Raw genomic sequence first — 22178 nt, forward strand, 5'->3', positions numbered from 1 at the left:
GGTGGTTATCTTCGGTGTAACAAAATGTCACCAGTATGTCTACAACCGTCAATTTGTGATAGTGACAGACCACAAGAATTTACCAGGCCTCTTTAGGGATGATAGAGCAATCTCTCCTTTTGCCTTGACCCGGACGCAACGTTGGGTCCTGTTACTGCCAGCTTACAAATACTCCCTAGAGCTTTGCCCCAGAGCACCAATAGCCAACACTGATGCTCTGAGTCATCTTCCTCTGCCCACAAGTCTGGTTCCCTTGCCGGCGTTAGGTCACCATGACTTTAAATTTCTTAGAGACCTTACTGGTATCGGCAAAGTAAGTCAAGCCTTGGACACAAATTGACCCTATTTTGGCCAAACTGAGACACATGATCCTGAATGCGCGGTTCCGAGGACAGCCCTCTGACGACATGAAGCCTTACTGATCCAAGAAGGAAGAAGTGAGTGTCGAGGACGGAATAATTGTGGGGGGTGCCCGGGTAATTGTTCCCCACCAAGGGCGGTGCCCAATCTTAATGGGACTGCAGAACGACCACCCTGGGGTCCCAAAATGAAGATGCTCGCAAGGAGCTTAGTTTGGTTCCTTGAGCTCGGCACGGATATTGTGGTAATGCTAAAACAATTGTGTACTTTCTACCAAGAGAACCAAAACCTCCCCACTTCAGCCATCCTGATGTAGACTTTGCTGGTCCATTTCTAGGTTCTATGTTCCTAATCTTGGTGGATGCCCATTCCAAATGGATGGAAGCGGGGGAGCTAGTTTTTGGCCATCGGGACACCATGGCCAGTCCATCAAAGTAGATTTTGTAGAAGTTCTGCCTGAACAATGGTGATTTACCTCATCAAAGATCAACTGCTCCCTGGTGTCAGTATTAAATACGGTTTCGATGGAAAATTCTTTTATCTCAGTCACATCCGTGCCAAAATTAAACCGACCTTCGCAGATATGCATAGTTGACAGTTTGCAGATGACGGCAGTGTTGGTGCCCACCCTCCATCAGGTCTGCGAGCCACTCTCAACCTCTTCAATTCTGCATACAAGAAACTCCTACCATCCTTGAAAGTTGCCAAAACAAAACTATATTCAACCCACAGCCAACAAACATAATCTTGCATTCTTCTATGAGATCTCCTCTCAATCTCCTTCACTCCAAAGGTAGAACAACCATAGCTTCTCCAACCTGACCTTGCAGCTAAAATCACATCTGCCTGGAACCGTTCTGGTGAATCCCTTCTGCACCCTCTCCATGACCTTCACATCCATCCTCAATTGTTGCGATCAGAACTGCACACAATACATTAGCTGTGGTTGTCAGCCCAAATTCCCTGCTTTTGTACTCTGGCCTCGAGCGGCAACGTAGCACAGTGGTTAGCACTGTTGCTTCACAGCGCCAGGGACCTGGGGTCAATTCCCGGCTTGGGTCACTGTCTGTGCGGAGTCTGCACGTTCTCCACGCTACTGCGTGGGATTCCTCCGGGTGCTCCGTTTTCCTCCGACCCCAAAGACGTGCTTGTTAGGTGAATTGGCCATTCTGAATTCTCCCTCAGTGTACCCGAATAGGTGCCAGAATGTGGCGACTAGGAGATTTTCACAGTAACTTCATTGCGGTGTTAATGTAAGCCTACTTGTGACAATAATAAAGATTATTTATTATTATTATTTATAAAGCCCAACATTCCACATGTTTAGCTAACGACTCTCTCAATATATCTTGCCACCAAAGATCTGTGGACATTAAGCCTCAGGTCCCTTCGTTTCTGGGCAGTCTTTAGAACTGTGCTATTTAGTCTCTGTCACGCTCCCATAATGCATCCGATGAAATGGGACAAGTGAGTTACGGAACAAAGTGAATCAAGCCATTGATATTTCAGAGCATTGAAAACCCGTTTGCCGGCGTTTTTTGTTGTTTATTCATTGGCTCACTGGCAGGGCTGGCAGTTATTGTCCATCCCAATTTGCCTTTGGCATGGTTGCGTTGGTCGTGAGCTGTCATCTCGACCAGTTTCAGTCCCTGAGGTGAAAGTACATCCGTTGTGCAGTTAGGGAGGGAGTTCCAAGGATTTTGACCCAGTGACAGTGAAGGAATGGCGATATAGTTCCAGGTCAGGATGGTGAGTGGCTCGGAGGGGAACTTGCAGGTGGTTGTGTTCCCCTGTATTTGCTGCCCATGACCTTCCAGGCAGTCGGGATCGCAAGTTTCCAAAGCGCTGTTGAAGGAGCCTTGCTGAGTTGCAGCTTCCCATAGCTGGCACACACTGCTGTCACTGTGTTACCCTGGTGGAGGGAGTGAATGCCAAGATGGTGGATGTCAGTAACTTCATTGTGGTGTTAATGTAAGCTTGATTGTGACAATAATAAAGATTAATTTTTATTATTATTTACAAAGCCCAAGATCCCACATGTTTAGCTAACGACTCTCTCAATATGTCTTGCCACCAAAGATCTGTGCACATTAAGCCTCAGGTCCATCCGTTTCTGGACAAAAGAGGTTTGGGTAAGGTCAGTCAAACAGGCTGCTTTGTCCCGGACAATGTTGAACTTCCTGCGTGTCACTGGAGCTGCACTCAACCAGGCCAGTGCAGCGTTTGCCATCACCCTCCCGATTTGTGCCCTGTGGTCAGGTTTTGGGGAGTCAGGAGGGGCGTTACTCACCGCAAAGCACCCATCTTCCATCCATTCAATTTTGTTCTGATTGTACTTTTTTGTCGCAGTTCGACACAGCTGCATGGCTTACTCGGCCATTTCAGAGGCAGTTCAGAGACAGTCACTTTACTGTGGGAGTGGAGTCACATAGAGTGCAGACCAAGTTAGGGCAATAGATTTCTTTCCCGACAGGGCATTAACGAGCGATACAGGCTTTCGGCCAATCCGATTGCCTCATGGTCACCATGACCGATGCTAGATTGTAATTTCAGATTTATTTAATTAACTGAATTTAAATGTGCAAAGATTTGAATTTACAACCCGTCAATTATCAGCCCAAGGCAATGTTCACTGAGCACTGCACACCCGCGCAGCTGCACACTGCACACCCGCGCGGCTGTGCTGCAAACTGGAAGGAGCCACACAGGCAACTCACAACTTGGTCCCCTTTAAGTTAATACATGCTCACAAAAAATATAAAAGGTGCCACACTGACAAATGAGCAAGCCAAACACAACGGAAATACATTTTGGGGGAGAAAAGAAGGACTTGCGTTCATCTCGGACTTGTCACAGCCAATCAAGTACTTTTGTTTTGAAATGTAATCATTGTTGTAATCTAGGAAATTTGGCAATCAATAGGTGCACAGCAAGCTCCCACAAACAATGGCTGGGATTTTCCGGCCCTGGCCAAGGTAAAAATGAAAATGAAAATCGCTTATTGTCATAAGTAGGCTTCAAATGAAGTTACTGTGAAAAGCCCCTAGTCGCCACATTCCGGCGCCTGTTCGGGGAGGCTGTTACGGGAATTGACAATGGATTTGTGGCTGGCAGCCCAAAGTTTCCACGGGGCCAAGTCCTGCCGTGGGAATCCCGGTGAAAATGACCAGATAATTTGTTTTTGTGATGTTGATTGAGGGACAAATATTAGCCTGGACTCCGGGGAGTCACCACCCCTGCCCCTCTTCAAAGTAGCACCATGGGACCCTTACACCCACCCATGCCGACACATGGGGCCTCAAGTTTAACACATCACCTGAAAGACAGTGCAGCACTCCCTCAGCACTGCACTGGACTGTCAGCCTTGAATTTAGTGCTGAAATCCTGACTCTGGATTACCAACACAGTAACAAGGCCAGACTTCCAAGAGTTTCTCAAAATGGGGAACTGACTTCGGATACAACAGCGAGGAGCTACAAAAATCAATCTGGATCATCGTTCGTGGCAGAAACTGAGGAGACTGACATGTTTTCCTTGCAGTCTTCACTTTATTTTGCCAACTTTAGTTTTGTTTTCCAAGCTCCCGTGATCCAGGAAATGTGGGTTTCCTTAATCTCTTTCCCATCCCTCCAGTTTAGAATTCTAGTGCGATCTCCCTCCTTCTGATGCAGTAATTTAAAGAGATTTATGTACACACAAACCTCCCCCCACCCACCCCATTCCTTCAGTCTTGGCCACCAGCCCTCTGATGAAACCATCACTTGGAGAACAAATGGCTGGCAGGCAGGAAGAGAGGAAGGCACGGAGCAAGCTTCGACATTCCAATAACTTAGCCCTTGGCTCCGCAAAGTCTGGCTTCCCAGCACTGCTGGGAGCTATTAGTGTTTCACCAGTGTCGACACCCCCCCCCCCCCCGCCCCCAGCCTCCCCGCCCACTCTCCCAGGCTGTATTGAAATCTGTTCCAGGACCTGAACACTCGCTGATTCTTCCTTCACGCTAAAAGCATCCTTTAGACTACGCTCTTCGCAACTCCCCTAAAAAAGTGGGCCAACACTGACATTTGGTCAGGTTCTAAGGATTGTCTTCGGAGGCTACCTTACTTCCTGTGTTGGGAATGGGAAATAAAAGGAGACTTGCATTCTTATGCAGAGCATTTCGCAACTTCAGGGCATCCCAAAGCCTTTTCCAGCCAATTACTATTATGATGAGGTGGAGTTACTTATGTAAACAAGAAATGCAACAGACCATAGATTCTCCGATTCTCAGGCTATGTCCAGACCGACCGGCGTGGGAACGGTGGCGTTTTACGACCGGGAATTTGGCGCAAAACGCACACCGACCTTCCGTTTGGTGGGGGCTAGCAGGCAGGCAGCCTACAGCACCTGGCTCTCGCTGTCGATATGGCCGAAGAATTGCCGGCTCTGTGGCCACGCATGCGCTCGGCCGCGCTGTGCAACATGGCGCGGCCACGCACGGATCTGGCCTGCAAAATAGTGCTCCCCTCTTTGGCCGGCGCGCAAGCCCCGGGCCAGCCCCCAGCAGTGCCCCTAGCCCCAGCCACAGGCCCCCCGCCCGCGGATCGGCTCCCCCCCCCCCCCAACAGTGGCAGCGCTGGACTGAGTCCGCAGCCGCCACGCCGAGTTCCCGGAAAAAAAGTTACACACGCGACCGACACCGTCGGAGCATCGCGAAACGCCGCCGCCCCCGATTTCCTCAGAAACGGGGATTCTCTGGCCGACCGTCGAACGCGATTATGGCGTCGGCGACCGGAAAATCCCGCCCAATATGTGCACAGCAAGAGCCCACAAAGAGCAATGCGATATTTGATCAAATCATATCTCTTTTCAAAATGTGGTGTCAGACGATAAATATTGTCAAGACATGAGGGAGAACGTCCCGTTTTTCTTCGACAGAGCGCCATTGGATCTTTCGCTCCACCCAAGTGGGGACAGACAGAGCCTCAGATGAATACCTTGTCTGAATGAGACATCTCTGACAGAGCAGCACTCCCTCAATGCTGCCCTGGAGTGTCTGCCGAGACCATGTGCTGAGGTCACTGGATGGGGGCTTGAACTCTAGGCCTCAGATCGCGAGTGCTACCAATGGAGCCAACACTGACACCTACCAGTCACTGTGGGAACTCATAGGTGTCAGCAGTGGAGCAAGTGGCAGCAGCGTGTCACATCAGAAGCTGCGTCTAACCTCAATGGTGGCACCATACGCAGGCTCAATAGACCATTATTTTGTTCAGTCAGCTCTTCAGTGTGAGCCGTGACTGGCTGGGGAGCGCTCTTGCCTCTGAGGCAGGAAGCTGTGATTTCAAGTCCCACAACAAATCTAAGCTGTCACTCCCGAAATGCAGTTCCGAGGGAGTGCTGCAATGTCTATGGTGCTGCCTGTTGGATCAGACGTTAAACCAAGGCTCCGTCTGCCCTCTCTGGTGGAGGCGGAAGATTCCATGCAGCTCTCCCCGGTGTCCTGGCCGCTACCACCCCACAAACAGAATCTCAAAATACAGACGATCTGCTCGATGTCACGTTGCTGTTTGTGGGATCTTACTGTGTACAAATCGACTGTTGCGTTTCCTACATCCCGCCAGCGACTACATTTCCAAAGTACTTCACTGGCTGGAAAGAACTGAGGGGCATCCTGAGGTTTTGAAAGGTGCTATATAAATGCATGTCTTTATTTTTACACTCACTGCCGACTTTTCCACGTGGTGTATGTTAAATATTTATTTTAAAGCAAAAAGCCATCTGGAATTACTATGCTTGAGCTGCTGGCAATTACAAATCGTGGTTTCAGAAATGCTGTGGTCAACAAGTCGAGCAGATGGATCAAAGGGGCTGCTTGGAGTGGGCACTGATATATTTTGGAAAAGGGATAATTCTGTAAGAAAGAACTTGCATTTGTATAGCGCCTTTCACAACCTCAGGATGTGTGTTTAATAGCCAATGAAATACTTTTAAAATGTAGAAACTTGTTGTTCTAGATGAGCAGAAATTTCCTCCAATTGAATATTGGGAGGACCAAAGTCGTTGTCCGGGATTTTCCGGTCTTTCCTGCCAGTGGGATCTTCCCGGTCCTGCTGAAGGCAACGCCCCACGGTGGCTTCCCTGTTGATGCGGCCTGCGCAGGACTGGAAGATGCGGGCGGCACGGGAGCACAGTGATTAGCTCTGCTGCCATCTCCCCGTGGCTGCGTGGATTCCACCCCCACAACCCAAAGATGTGCAGAGTAGGTCCATGTCCAAATGCAGCAAGATCTGGACAATACCCTGGATTGGGCTGACAAGTGGCAAATTACATTCACCCAACACAAGTGCCAGGCAATGACCATCTCCTACAAGAGAGGATCTAACCATCGCCCCCTGACATTCAATGGCATTACCATAGCTGAATCCCCCACAATCACCATCCTGGGGGTTACCGTTGATCAGAAACTGAACTGGACTAGCCATATTAATACTGTAGCAACCAGGGCAGGTCAAAGATTAGGAATCCTACGGTAAGTAACTCACCTCTTGACTCCCTCAAAGCCTGTGCACCATCTACAAGGCACAAGTCAGGAGTGTAATGGAATACTCCCCACTTGCCTGGATGAGTGCAGCTCCAACAACACTTCAAGAAGCTTGACACCATCCAGGACAAAGCAGCCCGCTTGATTGCTCCTCCTTCCACAAACATTCAACCCCTCCATCACCGACGAACAGTGGCAGCCGTGTGTACCATTTACAAGATGCACTGCAGTAACTCACTAAGGTTCCCCAGACAACATCTTCCAAACCCACGACCACTACTATCTAGAAGAACAAGAGCAGCAGATACCTGGGAACCCCACCACCTGGAGGTTCCCCTCCAAGACACTCACCACCCTGACTTTGAAATATATCGCCGTTTCTTCACTGTCACTGGGGCAAAATCCTGGAATTCCCTCCCTGTCAGCACAGCGGGTGTACCTACGCCTGAAGGATTGCAGCGGTTCAAGAAGGCAACTCACTACCACCTTCTGAAGGGCAACTAGGGATGGGCAATAAATGCTGCCCTAACCAGCGACGCCCACATCCCGCAAATAAATAAAAATAAAGGTGGATTGGCCATGTTGAATTGCCCCTTAATTGGAAAATGTTTAATTAAAAAAATTTTTTTAGAGCACTGCTGCCTCACAGCGCCAGGGACCCGGGTTCAATTCCGGCCTGGGGTGACGGTCTGTGCGGAGTCTGCCGTTCTCCCCGTGTCTGCGTGGATTTCCTCCGGGTGCTCCGGTTTGCTCCCACAGTTCAAAGATGTCCAGGTTAGGTGGATTGGCCATGCCCCTGAGTGTCCAAAGATGTCCAGGTTAGGTGGAATGGCCATGCCCCTGAGTGTCCAAAGATGTCCAGGTTAGGTGGAATGGCCATGCCCCTGAGTGTCCAAAGATGTCCAGGTTAGGTGGATTGGCCATGCCCCTGAGTGTCCAAACATGTCCAGGTTAGGTGGGGCTACGGGATTAAGGTGATAGGGCGGTATGTGGGAATGGGTTGGTGCTCTTTCAGGGAATTGGTGCAGACTCGATGCGCCGAATGGCCTCCTTCTGCAATGTCAGGACTCTATGGATATCACCGGTAGCCAATGGCGAGCAGCCTCCACTGACAGAAAACCTGCCGCAGGCAGGGTGGGGGGAGCGAATCCCGTCCATTATCTTCCACATCTGCGTCAAACTCCATTCCCAATCAACCAACTCCATCCCTATCTTTGTAACCTTGGTGTCCATCTGGTCCTGTGATGAGCTTCTATTCTCAGATCCGTGTTGTCACAAAGACCACCTATTCCCATCTCGGTAACGTCGCCTGATTGTGCCCCCGCCTTGGCCCATCTGCTGCCGAGACCCTCACACACGCTTGTGTTTCCTTTCCACTTCACAATTCTAAAGCACTCCTGTCTGGCCTCCGACATTCTACCCTCTTGTCGCTTTAACGCCTCGATTTTAAAATTCTCATCCTTGTTTTAAAATCTGTCCTTGCCTTCTCCACTCCTCCGGAACTCTGCGAGTTCCTCCAGCCCCACGACCCTCCAAGATATCCACACTCCTAATTCCGGTCCCTCTCGAGTGTCACCTACAGGATTCAATTCACCGCTGCCGGCCGGACCTCCAGCTGCCTGGGTCCGAAGCTTCTGGCATTCCCTCCGTAAGGGTCTCTGCCTCAGCTTTTTTAAAAAATATATATTTATTAAGATTTTTAACACAATTTTTCACCCTTACAAACAACGCCCCGCCCCCGTGACAAATAGAAAGAAAACGCACATAGCAAGACATAAACATGGTAAAACGATATGTTACAGAACTTTGTACATTGGATTCCTCCCGTACATGTCAGTTTTCCAGATCCTTCATGTATTTCTTGCTCAAATACCCCCCAATCAGACCCCCCTTCCCCCTCCCTCCCCCCCTGGGTTTCTGCTGCTGCTGACCGACTTTCGTCTAACGCTCCGCGAGATGGTCTAGGAACGGTTGCCACTGCCTGTAGAACCCCTGCGCAGACCCTCTCAAGGCGAACTTAATCCTCTCCAACTTGATAAACCCAGCCATATCATTTATTCAAGCTTCCACACTGGGGGGCTTCGCCTCCTTCCACATTAACAAGATCCTTCGCCGGGCTACTAGGGACGCAAAGGCCAGAATGCCGGCCTCTCTCGCCTCCTGCACTCCCGGCTCGTCCACTACTCCGAATATTGCTAGCCCCCAGCTTGGCTTGACCCGGACTTTCACCACCTTAGATATTGTTCCCGCCACTCCCCTCCAGAACCCCTCCAGTGCCGGGCATGACCAAAACATATGGACATGGTTTGCTGGGCTTCCTGAGCACCTCCCACATCTTTCCTCCACCCCAAAGAACCTACTCAGCCTCGCCCCCGTCATATGCGCTCTATGAACCACCCTAAACTGTATCAGGCTAAGCCTGGCACACGAAGAAGAGGAATTAACCCTACTTAGGGCATCAGCCCATAGCCCCTCCTCAATCTCCTCCCCCAGCTCCTCCTCCCATTTACCCTTCAGCTCCTCTACCAATGCCTCCCCCTCTTCTTTCATCTCCTGGTATATCGCCGACACCTTGCCCTCTCCGACCCATACACCCGAGATCACCCTGTCTTGAATTTCCTGTGCCGGGAGCAGCGGGAATTCCCTCACCTGTCGCCTCACAAACGCCCTCACCTGCATGTATCTGAAAGCATTTCCCGGGGGTAGCCCAAACTTCTCCTCCAGTGCCCCTAGGCTCGCAAACATCCCATCAATGAACAGGTCCCCCATTCTTCTAATCCCTGCTCGATGCCAGCTCGATGCCAGCCCCGTCCATCCTCCCTGGGACGAACCGATGGTTACCCCTGATCGGGGACCACACCGAGGCTCCCATCTCACCCCTGTGCTGTCTCCACTGGCCCCAGATCTTTAGCGTTGCCGCCACCACCGAACTCGTGGTGTACCTTGTCGGCGAGAGCGGCAGCGGTGCCGTCACCAGCGCCCCCAAGCTCGTTCCTTTGCAGGACGCCATCTCCAACCTCTTCCATGCCGCCCCCTCTCCCTCCATCACCCACTTACGGATCATCGCCACATTTGCTGCCCAGTAGTAGCCACCCAGATTCGGCAGCGCCAACCCTCCTCGGTCCCTACTGTGCTCCAGAAACCCTCTCCTTACTCTCGGGGTCTTATTCGCCCACACAAAACCCATCATACTCCTGCCTACCCTCTTAAAAAAGGCCTTGGTGATTACAATTGGAAGGCACTGGAACACAAAAAGAAACCTCGGGAGGACCACAATTTTGACCGACTGCACTCTACCCGCTAGCGAGAGCGGCACCATGTCCCATCGTTTGAAGTCCTCCTCCATCTGCTCCACCAGCCTCGTCAGATTAAGTTTATGTAGGGCCCCCCAACTCCTAGCTATTTGGATCCCCAAGTACCGAAAGCTCCTGTCCGCCCTCCTCAGCTGTAGATCGTCTATCCCCCTTTCCTGGTCTCCTGCCTGTACTACAACGAGCTCACTCTTCCCTACAGTAAGCTTATAGCCCGAAAAAATCCCCAAACTCCCTTAGAGTCTGCATGACCTCCACCATCCCCTCCACTGGATCCGCCACATACAGCAACAGGTCGTCTGCATAGAGTGACACTCGATGTTCTTCACCCCCTCGGACCACCCCCCTCCATTTCCTAGACTCCCTTAATGACATGGCCAAGGGTTCTCTGCCTCAGCTTTTGACCACCTGTTCTAATATTACCTCCATGGGGCTTGGTTTCAAATGTAGCTTAAATGCTCCTGTGAAAAGCCTTGGAATATTCTATTACATTAACAGTGTTCTACAAATACAAGTTGTTGGTGTGATATAGGACACACAGCAGCCAATTTTCACAGTCTCTCGTACAGCAATGTCAGTTAATCTGTTAATCTGTGAGTGTGATGAACGGTTACTGTCACACTGTACCCTTGTCATCATGTAAGGTGATGTCCCCTTTAAGACCGGGCTTGGAACCCTGGGGAACTCCACCTCCGGCTCCGCCCATCTGGGAGCCGTATATAAGGGGCCGCCTTGTGGGCGGCGTAGCTGTCAGCACACGTCTCGGCACCAGTCTAGTTCTTAGTTTATTAAAGCCTTCTTTACCGTTTCTACTCTAAGCGACGTTATTGAGGGTACCACAGTGAGGTAAATAATGGTGAGGATACGGAGGACTCTCCTGCTCTTCTTCGCCAATGAGGGCAGATGGATTAACATCCACCGCATCCAACTGTGCAGCACACCCTCAGTACTGCACTGAAGTGTCAGCCCGGCCTTTGGTTCCCTGGTCCCGGGGGAGGGAGGCCAGAATCCTCAGGTTTCTGGCTCGAAAGCAGGCAGCGCTACTACTGAACCGAGGCTGAGCTGCACCATTGGGGTGCAAGCACAATTCGGCAAGCCAACAGTTTGCTCAATCCCTTTGAACGGACGTAATTCAGAGAACCCCAACCGTGCAGAAGGAGGCCGTTCGGCCCATCGAGTCTGCACTGACCTTCCGAAGGAGCACCCCACCCAGGTCCACACCCCCCATCCACCCCGCTCTATCCCCGTAACCAAACCTGCACAGTCAGAGGCAATTTAGCACGGCCAATCCACCTATCCTGCACATCCCAGGACACATGGGATGAAGAGCTTCAAGATCTGTGCTGACTTGCTTTGAAAGTTTTCATTTGGCACAGCTATATCCTTTCTTAGATAAGCAGACCAAGCGATATGTTTATGAAATGGGAGACAATGGGGAATACATTGGTGAATTATGGTGTTTCCCAGCTGCCGGATTCCGAGGAGCTGTAAATCACAGGAGTGAAATTCAAACACTTCAATATCAGCAGGGTTGCCGAAAATGAATTGGTGCCTTAAATTTGCGGCTGACTCTTTGCTGCATGTAATGTGCACCAAATACTTTATCCTTTTTTGTACACAAAAGAAATGTCTCCTTCCTGTTCTTGTGTGGCCTGACGGGGAGCCCTTCGATGCTGGACACCTACAGCGAGGACACTGAGGTTTGATCTTAGGTTGCTGCAATGCAGCACCACAGTTACAATTTACATTCCTGTCGTGATCCCACAACAAAAGTACTTTGTTGGCTGGAAAGAGCTTTGGGACATCCTGAGATTGTGAAAGGTATTGGAAAAATGCAAATGTTTTCATCCCTTCCAGCCATTCAGCTTCCTCGAGCGTTTTTGACGGTTCAGATTCAGCACCGAATCTAGGCCGATGCTCCGACGCGGTGCTGCACTGTCGGGAGGTGCTGTCTCTCGGATGAGCCTGCCTCGGGGCTGCACGCGCGGTGTCAGCCCGGAGTTTGAAGCTCAAGTGGTGCAGAGCTGAGAGCCGTGCCCACTGAGTCACATCTGACGCCTATGAATGTGGGGAACTGGTTTTCTGTGTCCACTGCTCAGCAGACTCCGCACAGACAGTGAGCCAAGCCGGGAATCGAACCTGGGACACTGGAGCTGTGAAGCAACAGTGCTAACCACTGTGCTACCGTGCCGCCCATACCCCGCCCTGTGATATAATCTAAGTGGAATCAAGAAGTGCTCCTGCCTCATGGGGAAGAAATAATATACGTTGGTAGGCAAATGAATACAGAAAATGGTCGATGCAATGCCAAAGTCAGAAGAATGCACAATAGAAAGCATCCTATCTGGCTGCATCACAGCCTGGTATGGCAACTGCTCGGCCCAAATGATCCGACCATCAATTCACTCGAGACAGAGAATAGAAGTGAATAGAGGCTTTAATCAACTACTGCCTGCGACTGCTCTGCAATGAGAGCCGCCTACAGGGCAGCTGCTCTTTATACCTCCCCTCAAGGGGGCAGAGCCAGGGGCAGAGCCCACAAGGGCACCAACATGATACAATCAGTGTAGTACAGTACAATGGTCCATAGGTGGAGCCCACATGGGCAACAGCGTGATACAATGTAGTACAGTGGTGAATGGTTACTATGCTGCGTTCACCACACCAAGTCCGCAAGAAACTTCAGAGAGTCGTGAACACCGCCTAGTCCATCACACGAACCTGCCTCCCATCCATTGACTCCATCTACACCTCCCGCTGCCTGGGGAAAGCGGGCATCATAATCAAAGACCCCTCCCACCCGGCTTACTCACTCTGCCAACTTCTTCCATCGGGCAGGAGATAAAAAAGTCTGAGAACACGCACAAACAGACTCAAAAACAGCTTCTTCCCCACTGTCACCAGACTCCTAAAAGGCCCTCTTATGGACTGACCTGATTAATACTACACTCCTGGCTGCTTCACCCGATGCCAGTGTCTATGTATTTACATTGTGTACCTTGTGTTGCCCTATTATGTATTTTCTTTTCTTTTATTTTCATGTACTTAATGATCTGTTTGAGCTGCTGGCAGAAAAATACTTTTCACTGTACCTCGGTACACGTGACAATAAACAAATCCAACCCAGATGGCTGCCTCCTGTTGCTCAGAATCCTGCCCAATGTGTAAAGATCTGTGTAAGAAAATCAAGGCCTTTGAAATGTGGATGCTAAGACATATGCTAAAAATTCCATATGCGGACCATAATACCATGTGAGAGGTGCCTGACAACACAAGAGCAAAAGAACTCCAAAAAGTGACTTCCGGATAAGAATAGGTCAGTATTTCTGTCATTTGAAAAGCTACGGGAGATCCTTTCTCGAGAGCAAAGTGGAGGGCAGCAGATGGAGGGGTGCTGGGGGTAATTGGATGATGGACATCACAGAGCAATTGCAGGCGAGGGACAGTGGATGTGTGAGGATGACGCAAGATAGATGAGTGTGACACACGGTGACAGCAGGTTTTCTGGTAGTTGTAGCTACCAGCAGCCGCAGCTACAGGCAGAGTAGATGGGCATGTACAAGCAGTGGCAAGACAGACATAGCTTCCACAGACAGCAGCCTAGGTTAACCAAGACAAACAAGGAAACGCGACTGCCAAATAAAATAAATCAATTTGGTCGTTGCTACATTGCTGTTTGTGGGGTCTCACTGTGCAGAAATTGACTGCCACTTTTCCCACATTACAACAGTATTTCATTGGGTGTAAAGCAATTTAGGCTGTCCCGAGGTTGGAAAAGGCGCTATATAAATGAAATGCTTTGTTTTTATTTTTCTATGATGGCAGAGAGAAACTGTGCACAGAAAACCTACAAGTTATTTGTGTGCGAGCCTTGCATCCGTATGGGCGACATCGGATATCTCGCGTGACAAGTATTTTTGTGATGCTTTTTCTCTTTTCATCCAATAGATTTTAAACCTGCTATCATGAATTACGTACTTATTGAGGATTGTTAAAAGGTGTTACTGGTGAGAGCGTGCTGTGCGTGAATTGGCTGTCAGGTTTCCCACATTATCATAGATTGTCATAGAATTTACAGTGCAGCAGGAGGCCATTCGGCCAATCGAGTCTGCACTGGCTCTTGGAAAGAGCAACCTACCCAAGGTCAACACCTCCACCCTATCCCAGTAACCCCACCCAACACTAAGGGCAATTTTGGACACCAAGGGCAATTTATCATGGCCAATCCACCTAACCTGCGCATCTTTGGACTGTTGGAGGAAACCGGAGCACCCGGAGGAAACCCACGCAGACACGGGGAGGATGTGCAGACTCCGCACAGACAGTGACCCAAGCCGGAATTGAACCTGGGACCCTGGAGCTGTGAAGCAATTGTGCTATCCACAATGCTACCGTGCTGTACAACCGTGACTAACCTTCAGAAAATGCTTCATTGACTGTAAAGTGTCGAGGTTGTGAAAGATGCTGTTTGAAATGTACAATCTATCTTTCCTGCTGCTACCACTCAGTTGGGGCTCGCCTTCCCAAGTGGCTGGCCTTTTGGTCGGGAGCCCGGTTGGTGAGGTATTGGCAGGCTATTCGGCCAGAAGAGGCATCACAACTGGGCCCAATCACTTCCAATGAGTCACGCACTGCCTGACCTGTGAATTTCCAGAATTTTTGGTTTCTATTCGCTCTCCCCCCCCCCCCCATTGTAATAGTTGCAACAAACAATCTCCAATCCTTTTTTTTAAATTTAGAGTACCCAATTCTTTTTTTTTTCAATTAAAGGGCAATTTAGCATGTTCAATCCACCTAGCTTGCATATCTTTTGGGTTGTGGGGGCGAAACCCACGCAAACACGGGGAGAATGTGCAAACTCCACACGGACAGTGACCCAGAGCCAGGATCGAACCTGGGACCTCAGCGCCGTGAGGCCGCAGTGCTAACCCACTGTGCCATCGTGCTGCCCCAACAACGTACAATCCTGCAACACCATTAACCATCAGGGTTATCTACTTATAGCGTAGCGGGATGGGGAAGGGAAGGGCAAGATTGCAGATATTGCCGTAAGATGGGCAGCACGGTAGCACAAGTGGATAGCACGGTGGCTTCACAGCACCAGGGTCCCAGGTTCGATTCCCCGCTGGGCCACTGTCTGTGTGGAGCCTGCACATTCTCCCCGTGTCTGCATGGGTTTCCTCCGGGTGCTCCGGTTTCCTCCCACAGTCCAAAGACGTGCAGGTTAGGTGGACTGGCCATACTAAATTGCCCTTAGTGGCCAAAAAAGGTTAGGAGGGGTTATTGGGTTACGGGGATAGGGTGGAAGTGAGGGCTTAAGTGGGCCGATGCAGACTCGATGGGCCGAATGGCCTCCTTCCCGCACCAGCCTCCCCGAACAGGCGCCGGAATGTGGCGACTAGGGGCTTTTCCACAGTAACTTCATTTGAAGCCTACTTGTGACAATAAGCGATTTCCATTCATTTCATTTCATTCTGCACTGTATGTTCTATGTTCTATATTACTGATGACCGTTTAATTACAAAGAATATGTATTTTCTTTGACATGGATGGCCTGTTCAGATGTACCTTTACCTCAGCATCACACACACCTGCCAGGGTTGCTGACGATTTCAAAGGTGCTCTCTCTCTCTCTCTAGAAGCTCAAAGCAGTTTTTTCCCAGTAGCACCAAGGATTTACACACCTGTTTCTGCAGATGTCACAGCTGCACAGCTGAGCGTCAACACCTGGTTCATCCCGACTGCTGTTTTTACCTTCCCTCTTTCTGTGGTGGAATAATAACAAAGAGCTGCTTTGACGGGGCTGTCACAAACAGACAGGACATGTCACGGTCTGCCTTTCATACTCAACACATCAACAATGAGCAGGAAAGGAATCTCAGAGTTCAACCTTTCCTTCCCTCCTCCTCTGCTCCAGGGCTATTTGACTCCGACTGCAATGAAACCACCAGGAACTCCGCTTGAAAGACTACAGAACAGTGCACAGGGAGTAAAGAGGGTTGCGCATCGAGTTTCATTACTCTGTCGCTTCTGGGCTTGTACTGAAACTCGGGTTGTTGGGAGTAAGACTTCTCTCCCCGCCTCTCTTTCCCCGCAGCAAGAGTTCCCAGTGGCACTTGGGAATGCCAACATCCCACAAATGAATTGAAAAAAATACTGTTCCCCTGGGTTCATTCTATCTGGCTTTGGGAAGTCTGCTACTCCGGTATCAATCATGTCTCAGTGGGCGCCTCTGAGGCAGGAGGTTGTGGGTTCGTGGTCCCACTCCAGAGACCCGACCACTTAACCTAGCCTGTCACTCCAGTGCAGCGCTGAGATGATATGTTAAACCGAGGCCCCTGTATGCCCTCTCGTAAAAGATCCCATGACACTATTTTGAACAGGAGCAGATGTGTTCTTCCCTGCGCCCTGTGGGCTGTTTTAAAACCCTCGACAAACAGCACCAGAAAGCAGATTATCCAGTCATTGCCACGCTGCTCTTTGTAGGATCTTCCTGTGTACAAATCTGGAGGCTGCGTTTGCTACACTGCAACACTTCCAAAAGAACAAAATGCACCTTTATGAACTGTTAAGCATTTCGGGCCATCTAAGTCCTTCCTTTCTCGCTCTACCACACTTCCTAGGCTCTCGTCTAGCTGGTGGTCACTGGGTGGGACGGCGGACACAACCGGGGGCTTGGGCGGCACGGTGGCGTAGTGGTTAGCCTCGCAGCCTCCAGGGTCCCAGGTTCGATTCCCGGCTTGGGTCACCGACTGTGCGGAGCCTGCACGTTCTCCCCGTGTGTGCGTGGGTTTCCTCCGGGCGCTCCGGTTTCCTCCCACAGTCCAAAGATGTGCTAAATTGGCCCCTTGATGCCCAAGGAAAAAAAAAGTTTGTCTGGGTTAGGGGGAATAGGGTGGGGGAGTGGTCCTGGGTAGGGTGCTCCTTTGGAGGGTTGGTGCAGACTCGATGGGCCGAATGGACTCCCCTGTACTGTAGGGATTCTCGGATTATAAGAGCCATTCATTCACCTCGTGTCGATGCCCAGACTATTTCCTGTAGCTCAGCAAATTGTTCCCTCCCAAGATAATGATCACTAAAATGAATGGACCAAATCTCCACTGTTGGACAGCAGTGCAGACCCTGGTTCACAGAATCACACAGCACTGAGCGAGGCCATTCAGCGCAATAAGCCTGTGCCAGCTCTTTGAAAGAGTTGTCAAATTAGTCTAGCCTGGTTCGTTGCCCATAACACTGCACATTTTAGTTTTTTTAACTATACACCCAATTCCCTTTCGGAATTGAATCTGCTGCCATCCCTCATTTCAGCTAGGTCACCAGATCATATTTCACTGTGTAGCAAAACACCCGAGGAGGATAAACTTGTCGGGTCATGGTGAATGAGCAGGCGATGGGCCGAATGGCTTCCTTCAGTGCTGTGTAATTCTATCCCCCCCCCCCCCCCCTCTCTGATAACTGAACCTCCTCCCAGTGGAAAGTTTCTCACGGTGAACAAAATCCCTCACAGAGCCCGGCAAGGAGCGGGGAGGGTTTCACTCCCACAGCCTCTGATGCGCTTCTTTCTGCCTCTATTATTTATTTTAACGGCGCTGTGACATCAACCAGTTAACGATTACCTTCATTGTAAAGCTCGCTCTGGTGTGGGACCCAGCCACCTACACCCTCCCCCCCCCCCCCCCCCGTTTCCCTCATCCCCACCGCACGCCCCCCCCCCCACTGCCCCCAGTATCTGACTTGATAAAGAAAAAAGACAGTTGTGAAAGTTCCCCGTTCTGAGTCTCCAGCCTGCGCTGAGGAAGGGGAACTCCCACATTTTTCGTGAGTGAGTAAAACCATATGCTTACTGTCAGCTGCACTGCTAGTCAAACGCAAGCCAAATCAATCTGGAACAGCATCAATTCTGCGGCACGTCGGCAAACATCCCCCCCCCATCACATAACTGCCTGCAACATGGCACAAATTGGCACTTTTATTCAGAAAGACACAATTCAGATGGCTGGCCGGGGATCCCTCAATGGCGTTAGTGTGAATGCTTCGCATGGCCCTTGGCTAGAAGCCCAGGGAAGATCTCAGGTTTGATAGCTGCAGAGCAAGCTGATCTCCACAGGGGGATATTGGTGGCGGTCGGAGCTGGGACACCCGTACTGAACCTGGCTGATTGTTCTCCCCCCTCTGCCTCGCCCAGCCCAAGGGCACTGTGGGTGGCCCCTTGAACCCTAACTCCACATGTGCCGGGAGTCAAACCAAGGAACTGTCTTTATCATAAATAATAACTGGATAAAAGCAAATTACTGCGGATGCTGGAATCTGAACCCAAAAAAGAAAATGCTGGAAAATCTCAGCAGGTCGGGCAGCATCTGTGAGGAGAGAAAAGAGCTAACGTTTCGAGTCCAGATGACCTTTGGCAAAGCACTGTCAGGGGTGCCGTTGTTCGGATCTTATACCCAAAGTCCCATCTACTTGCTCAGGTGGATGTAAAAGATTTCATGGCTCTATTGAAAAATGAAATGAAATGAAAATCGCTTATTGTCACGAGGAGGCTTCAATGAAGTTACTGTGAAAAGCCCCTAGTCACCACATTCCGGCGCCTGTTCGGGGAGGCTGGTACGGGAATCGAACCGTGCTGCTGGCCTGCCTTGAAGAAGAGCAGGGAAGTAATCCCAGGTGTCCTGGCCAATATTAATTTCTCAGTCAGCAATGCAAAAGCAGATTATCTGGTCGTTATCACACTGCTGGCCATGAGAGCTTACAGTGTGCACATTGGTTGCTGCATTTCAAGCATTACAACAATGACAACACTTTAAAAGTATTTGATTGGCAATTTGAGATGCCCAGTGGTCACAAAAAACACTATATAAAATTTCCCCCCTAGCTTTTTAGTCCAGCTTTATTTATTAATTGAAGTTAAGTTTCCTCAGCTGCTGTGATGGGATCTGAACCCATGGTTTTCTCGGAATTACCAATCTAGTAACAGAACGTCTAAGCTACCACCCCCATTAATGTTGGGGCTTCATCTGGGCACACCAAACAGGTGCCAAACATGGGCACAGAGCACCATTTTCACAGGGCCTATGTTCCACCCATAGCCTCAGGATGGTTTCTGAAGTATGTCCAACATCATGTTGGCTCAGCCAATGTGCAGGAGTCCCTGGCAACTGCCTGAAGCCAGGAATTAGGTGTTGTGCATCTTCTCATGACACTTAATGCCTGCTTCATGATTCACATCCAAAATTCAGCAGGCCTGAGCAGATCACGCTGTAGGCATGCACTGTTTTGATTCCTGAGTCCTTTTGCACACAAACCAGATTACAGAATCAAAGTGCAAGAATTTGGATTTCAAAAAAAGAATTTAGAGTACCCAATTCATTTTTTTTCCAATTAAGGGGGCAATTTAGCATGTTCAATCCACCGGCCTTGCACATTTTTTTTTTTGGGTTGTGGGGGCGAAACCCATGCACACACGTGGAGAATGGGGCTGGTTTAGCACAGGGCTAAATCGCTGGCTTTGAAAGCAGACCAGGGCAGGCCAGCAGCACAGTTCAATTCCCGTACCAGCCTCCCCGAACAGGCGGCGGAATGTGGCGACTAGGGGCTTTTCACAGTAACTTCATTTCAAGCCTACTTGTGACAATAGGCAATTTTCATTTCATTTCATTTCATGTGCAAACTCCACACGGACAGTGACCCAGAGCTGGGATCGAACCTGAGAACTCAGCTCCGTGAGGCAACAGGGCTAACCCACTGCGCCACCGTGCTGCCCCAAGATTTTGAATTTTAACTGACATTTTAAAATGGTGGAGCAAGACTTCATCCCCAGAGGGCAAGCTACAGCCAATTGTACTCAGCCCCCTTCCGATCCTCCACTTCCCCCTCCAAAATCCCCTTCCACGAATATAAAGGTTTGTATTTATATCGTACTTTTCACGACCACTGGATGACTCGAAGGCCGCGATGATTCAACCAAAGAATTTCGAAGCGTCTTTCTGGACGAGTTTGGCGGGATGTTTCTCATCGGCCTTTTGGGCGAGCTCCATACGACTGGTCATTTTTTGGGACCTGGGGCAGTTTCTCCCCGGTCAAGCCCACATTTCGATATGTTTTCAACACTGGGGAGCTGAACTCCTTGGCGAGACCGGCTCCTCAGAGATCGGGCCGCCATTTTGAAAGGGTGCCCCGAGCTCCAAGTAAGCTTGAAGGTCCCCCCCCCCCACAACCCATGAGCAATGTCATTCCCCCCCCCCCCCCCACCCCCCCCTGCGCACACATGGACTTTACCCCCCAACCGAGAACCCCCCACTAAGCGGTCGCTGAGGGACAGGCCACTTTGCAGGCCTCCCCAACCCCATTTCAGGACCCCCACCCTTAACTGCCCCAACCTTTATGAGGCCCCTTCATGCCTGCCCTTCACCTCTCCACACTTCATACTGCACCCCCATTCCCCCTTTCATGGGCATGGACCCCCTCAGGCCCCGACCATTGGCAATGCCACCTGGGCACTGGCAAGTTGCCCGAGTGCCAGAGGGAGATCCAGGGAGCCACCCTGCCCTGTCCCCGACCGCTCTGAGGTTTCCAGTGGCCTGGGAAACACCCCAGATGCCATTAGGCCTGGTCCATGTTTGTGTGGATCAGTACTAAACAGCACCCGGTCCAGGCCACACTGGGGAGGCTGTTAGTTCCCGGATGCCAAGAGACTCTGGTGCAGACATATCGAAATGAGACGTACGGCTGGTTCATTTAAATATGTATACCTGGATCTCGCCCAACATGGACGAGATCCAGATCCTAATGTCTTGCAAGGTTTGGGTGAATCTCGCGAGACATCTCAGGGGTTGCGGATATCTCAAGAGGCCTCTTGCGAGATTCACTGGCCGCGTTGCGTCACCACGTCGGGCGAGACGGGGCCGGTAAATCTTCCCCAAAGTGTTTTCCATGTAATGAAGTACTTTTGAAACCATCAAGCAGGCCGCTGGGCCCTCAGTTTAACCTTTCATCCAAAAGACTGCACCTCCAACAGTGCAGCGCTCCCTCAGTACAGCACTGGCGTGTCTGCCTGGATTTGGTGCAAAGGCCTCGGGAGAGGGACGTGAAGCAACAAGCTCCTGCCTTAGGGGTGGGAGCACACTACCAATTCAGTTATCTGACACGCCGGTCCCCACCCGAGGGCCACTGCCTGCACTGCAGCCCCCAAACCACCCCACACCCCACCCATTCCCCCCACAAACAAACTTTCAAAACTGATGAGCTGAATCCAGGCACACAATTAGCCAACCCTAGCTTCCCACAATGACGTTTACATAAGAACATGAGAACTAGGAGCAGGAGTAGGCCATCTAGTTCTTTGAGCGTGCTCTGCAATTCAATGAGATCATGGCTGATCTTTTATGGACGCAAAACTGACTTATGTGACCTTAGTGTCCCTTCATGGCGGATCAAGAGTCAGGTTGACTACTTGCTGTGAAATTGTACCTAAGCCCCGTTCTCCCCGTGTCTGCATGGGTTTCCTCCGGGTGCTCCGGTTTCCTCCCACCGTCCAAAGACGTGCAGGTTAGGTGGATTGGCCATGATAAATTGCCCTCAGTGACCAAAAAGGTTGGGAGGGGTTAATGGGTTACTGGGTTATCGGGATAGGGTGGAAGTGAGGGCTTAAGTGGGTCAGTGCGAGGGCAGCACGGTGGCTCAGTGGGTCAGCCCTGCAGCCTCACGGCGTCGAGGTCCCAGGTTCGATCCCGGCTCTGGGTCGCTGTCCGTGTGGAGTTTGCACATTCTCCCCGTGCTTGTGTGGGTTTCGCCCCCACGACCCAAAGATGTGCAGGGTAGATGGATTGGCCAAGCTAAATTGCCCCTTAATTGGAAAAAACGAATTGGGTACACTAAAAAAAAATGTTTTTTAAATAAAATTTTTAAAGTGGGTCGGTGCAGACTCGATGGGCCAAATGGCCTCCTTCTGCACTGGAAGTTCTATGTTCTAGAAGCCACTAAGAATGGGG

The 22178-nt window shown here is 50.5% G+C and overlaps 1 protein-coding gene across 3 annotated transcripts in view; it reads right to left on the reverse strand.

Moving 5' to 3' along the window:
• The window catches only part of LOC140428579 (protein CBFA2T2-like), a 181102-nt gene that overhangs the window by 129243 nt on the left and 29681 nt on the right, over positions 1-22178 (reverse strand). For 2 of the 3 annotated variants that reach the window (XM_072515213.1, XM_072515211.1), the window contains exon 2: positions 15876-15956. The exons of the other annotated variant lie outside the window; for it this stretch is intronic. In XM_072515213.1, the coding sequence (XP_072371314.1) occupies positions 15876-15956 (81 nt within the window). The remainder of the gene's footprint in view (positions 1-15875; positions 15957-22178) is intronic. 3 annotated transcript variants of the gene reach the window in all.

The sequence above is a fragment of the Scyliorhinus torazame genome, chromosome 8 (assembly GCF_047496885.1).
Source record: "Scyliorhinus torazame isolate Kashiwa2021f chromosome 8, sScyTor2.1, whole genome shotgun sequence".
Taxonomy (NCBI): domain Eukaryota; kingdom Metazoa; phylum Chordata; class Chondrichthyes; order Carcharhiniformes; family Scyliorhinidae; genus Scyliorhinus; species Scyliorhinus torazame.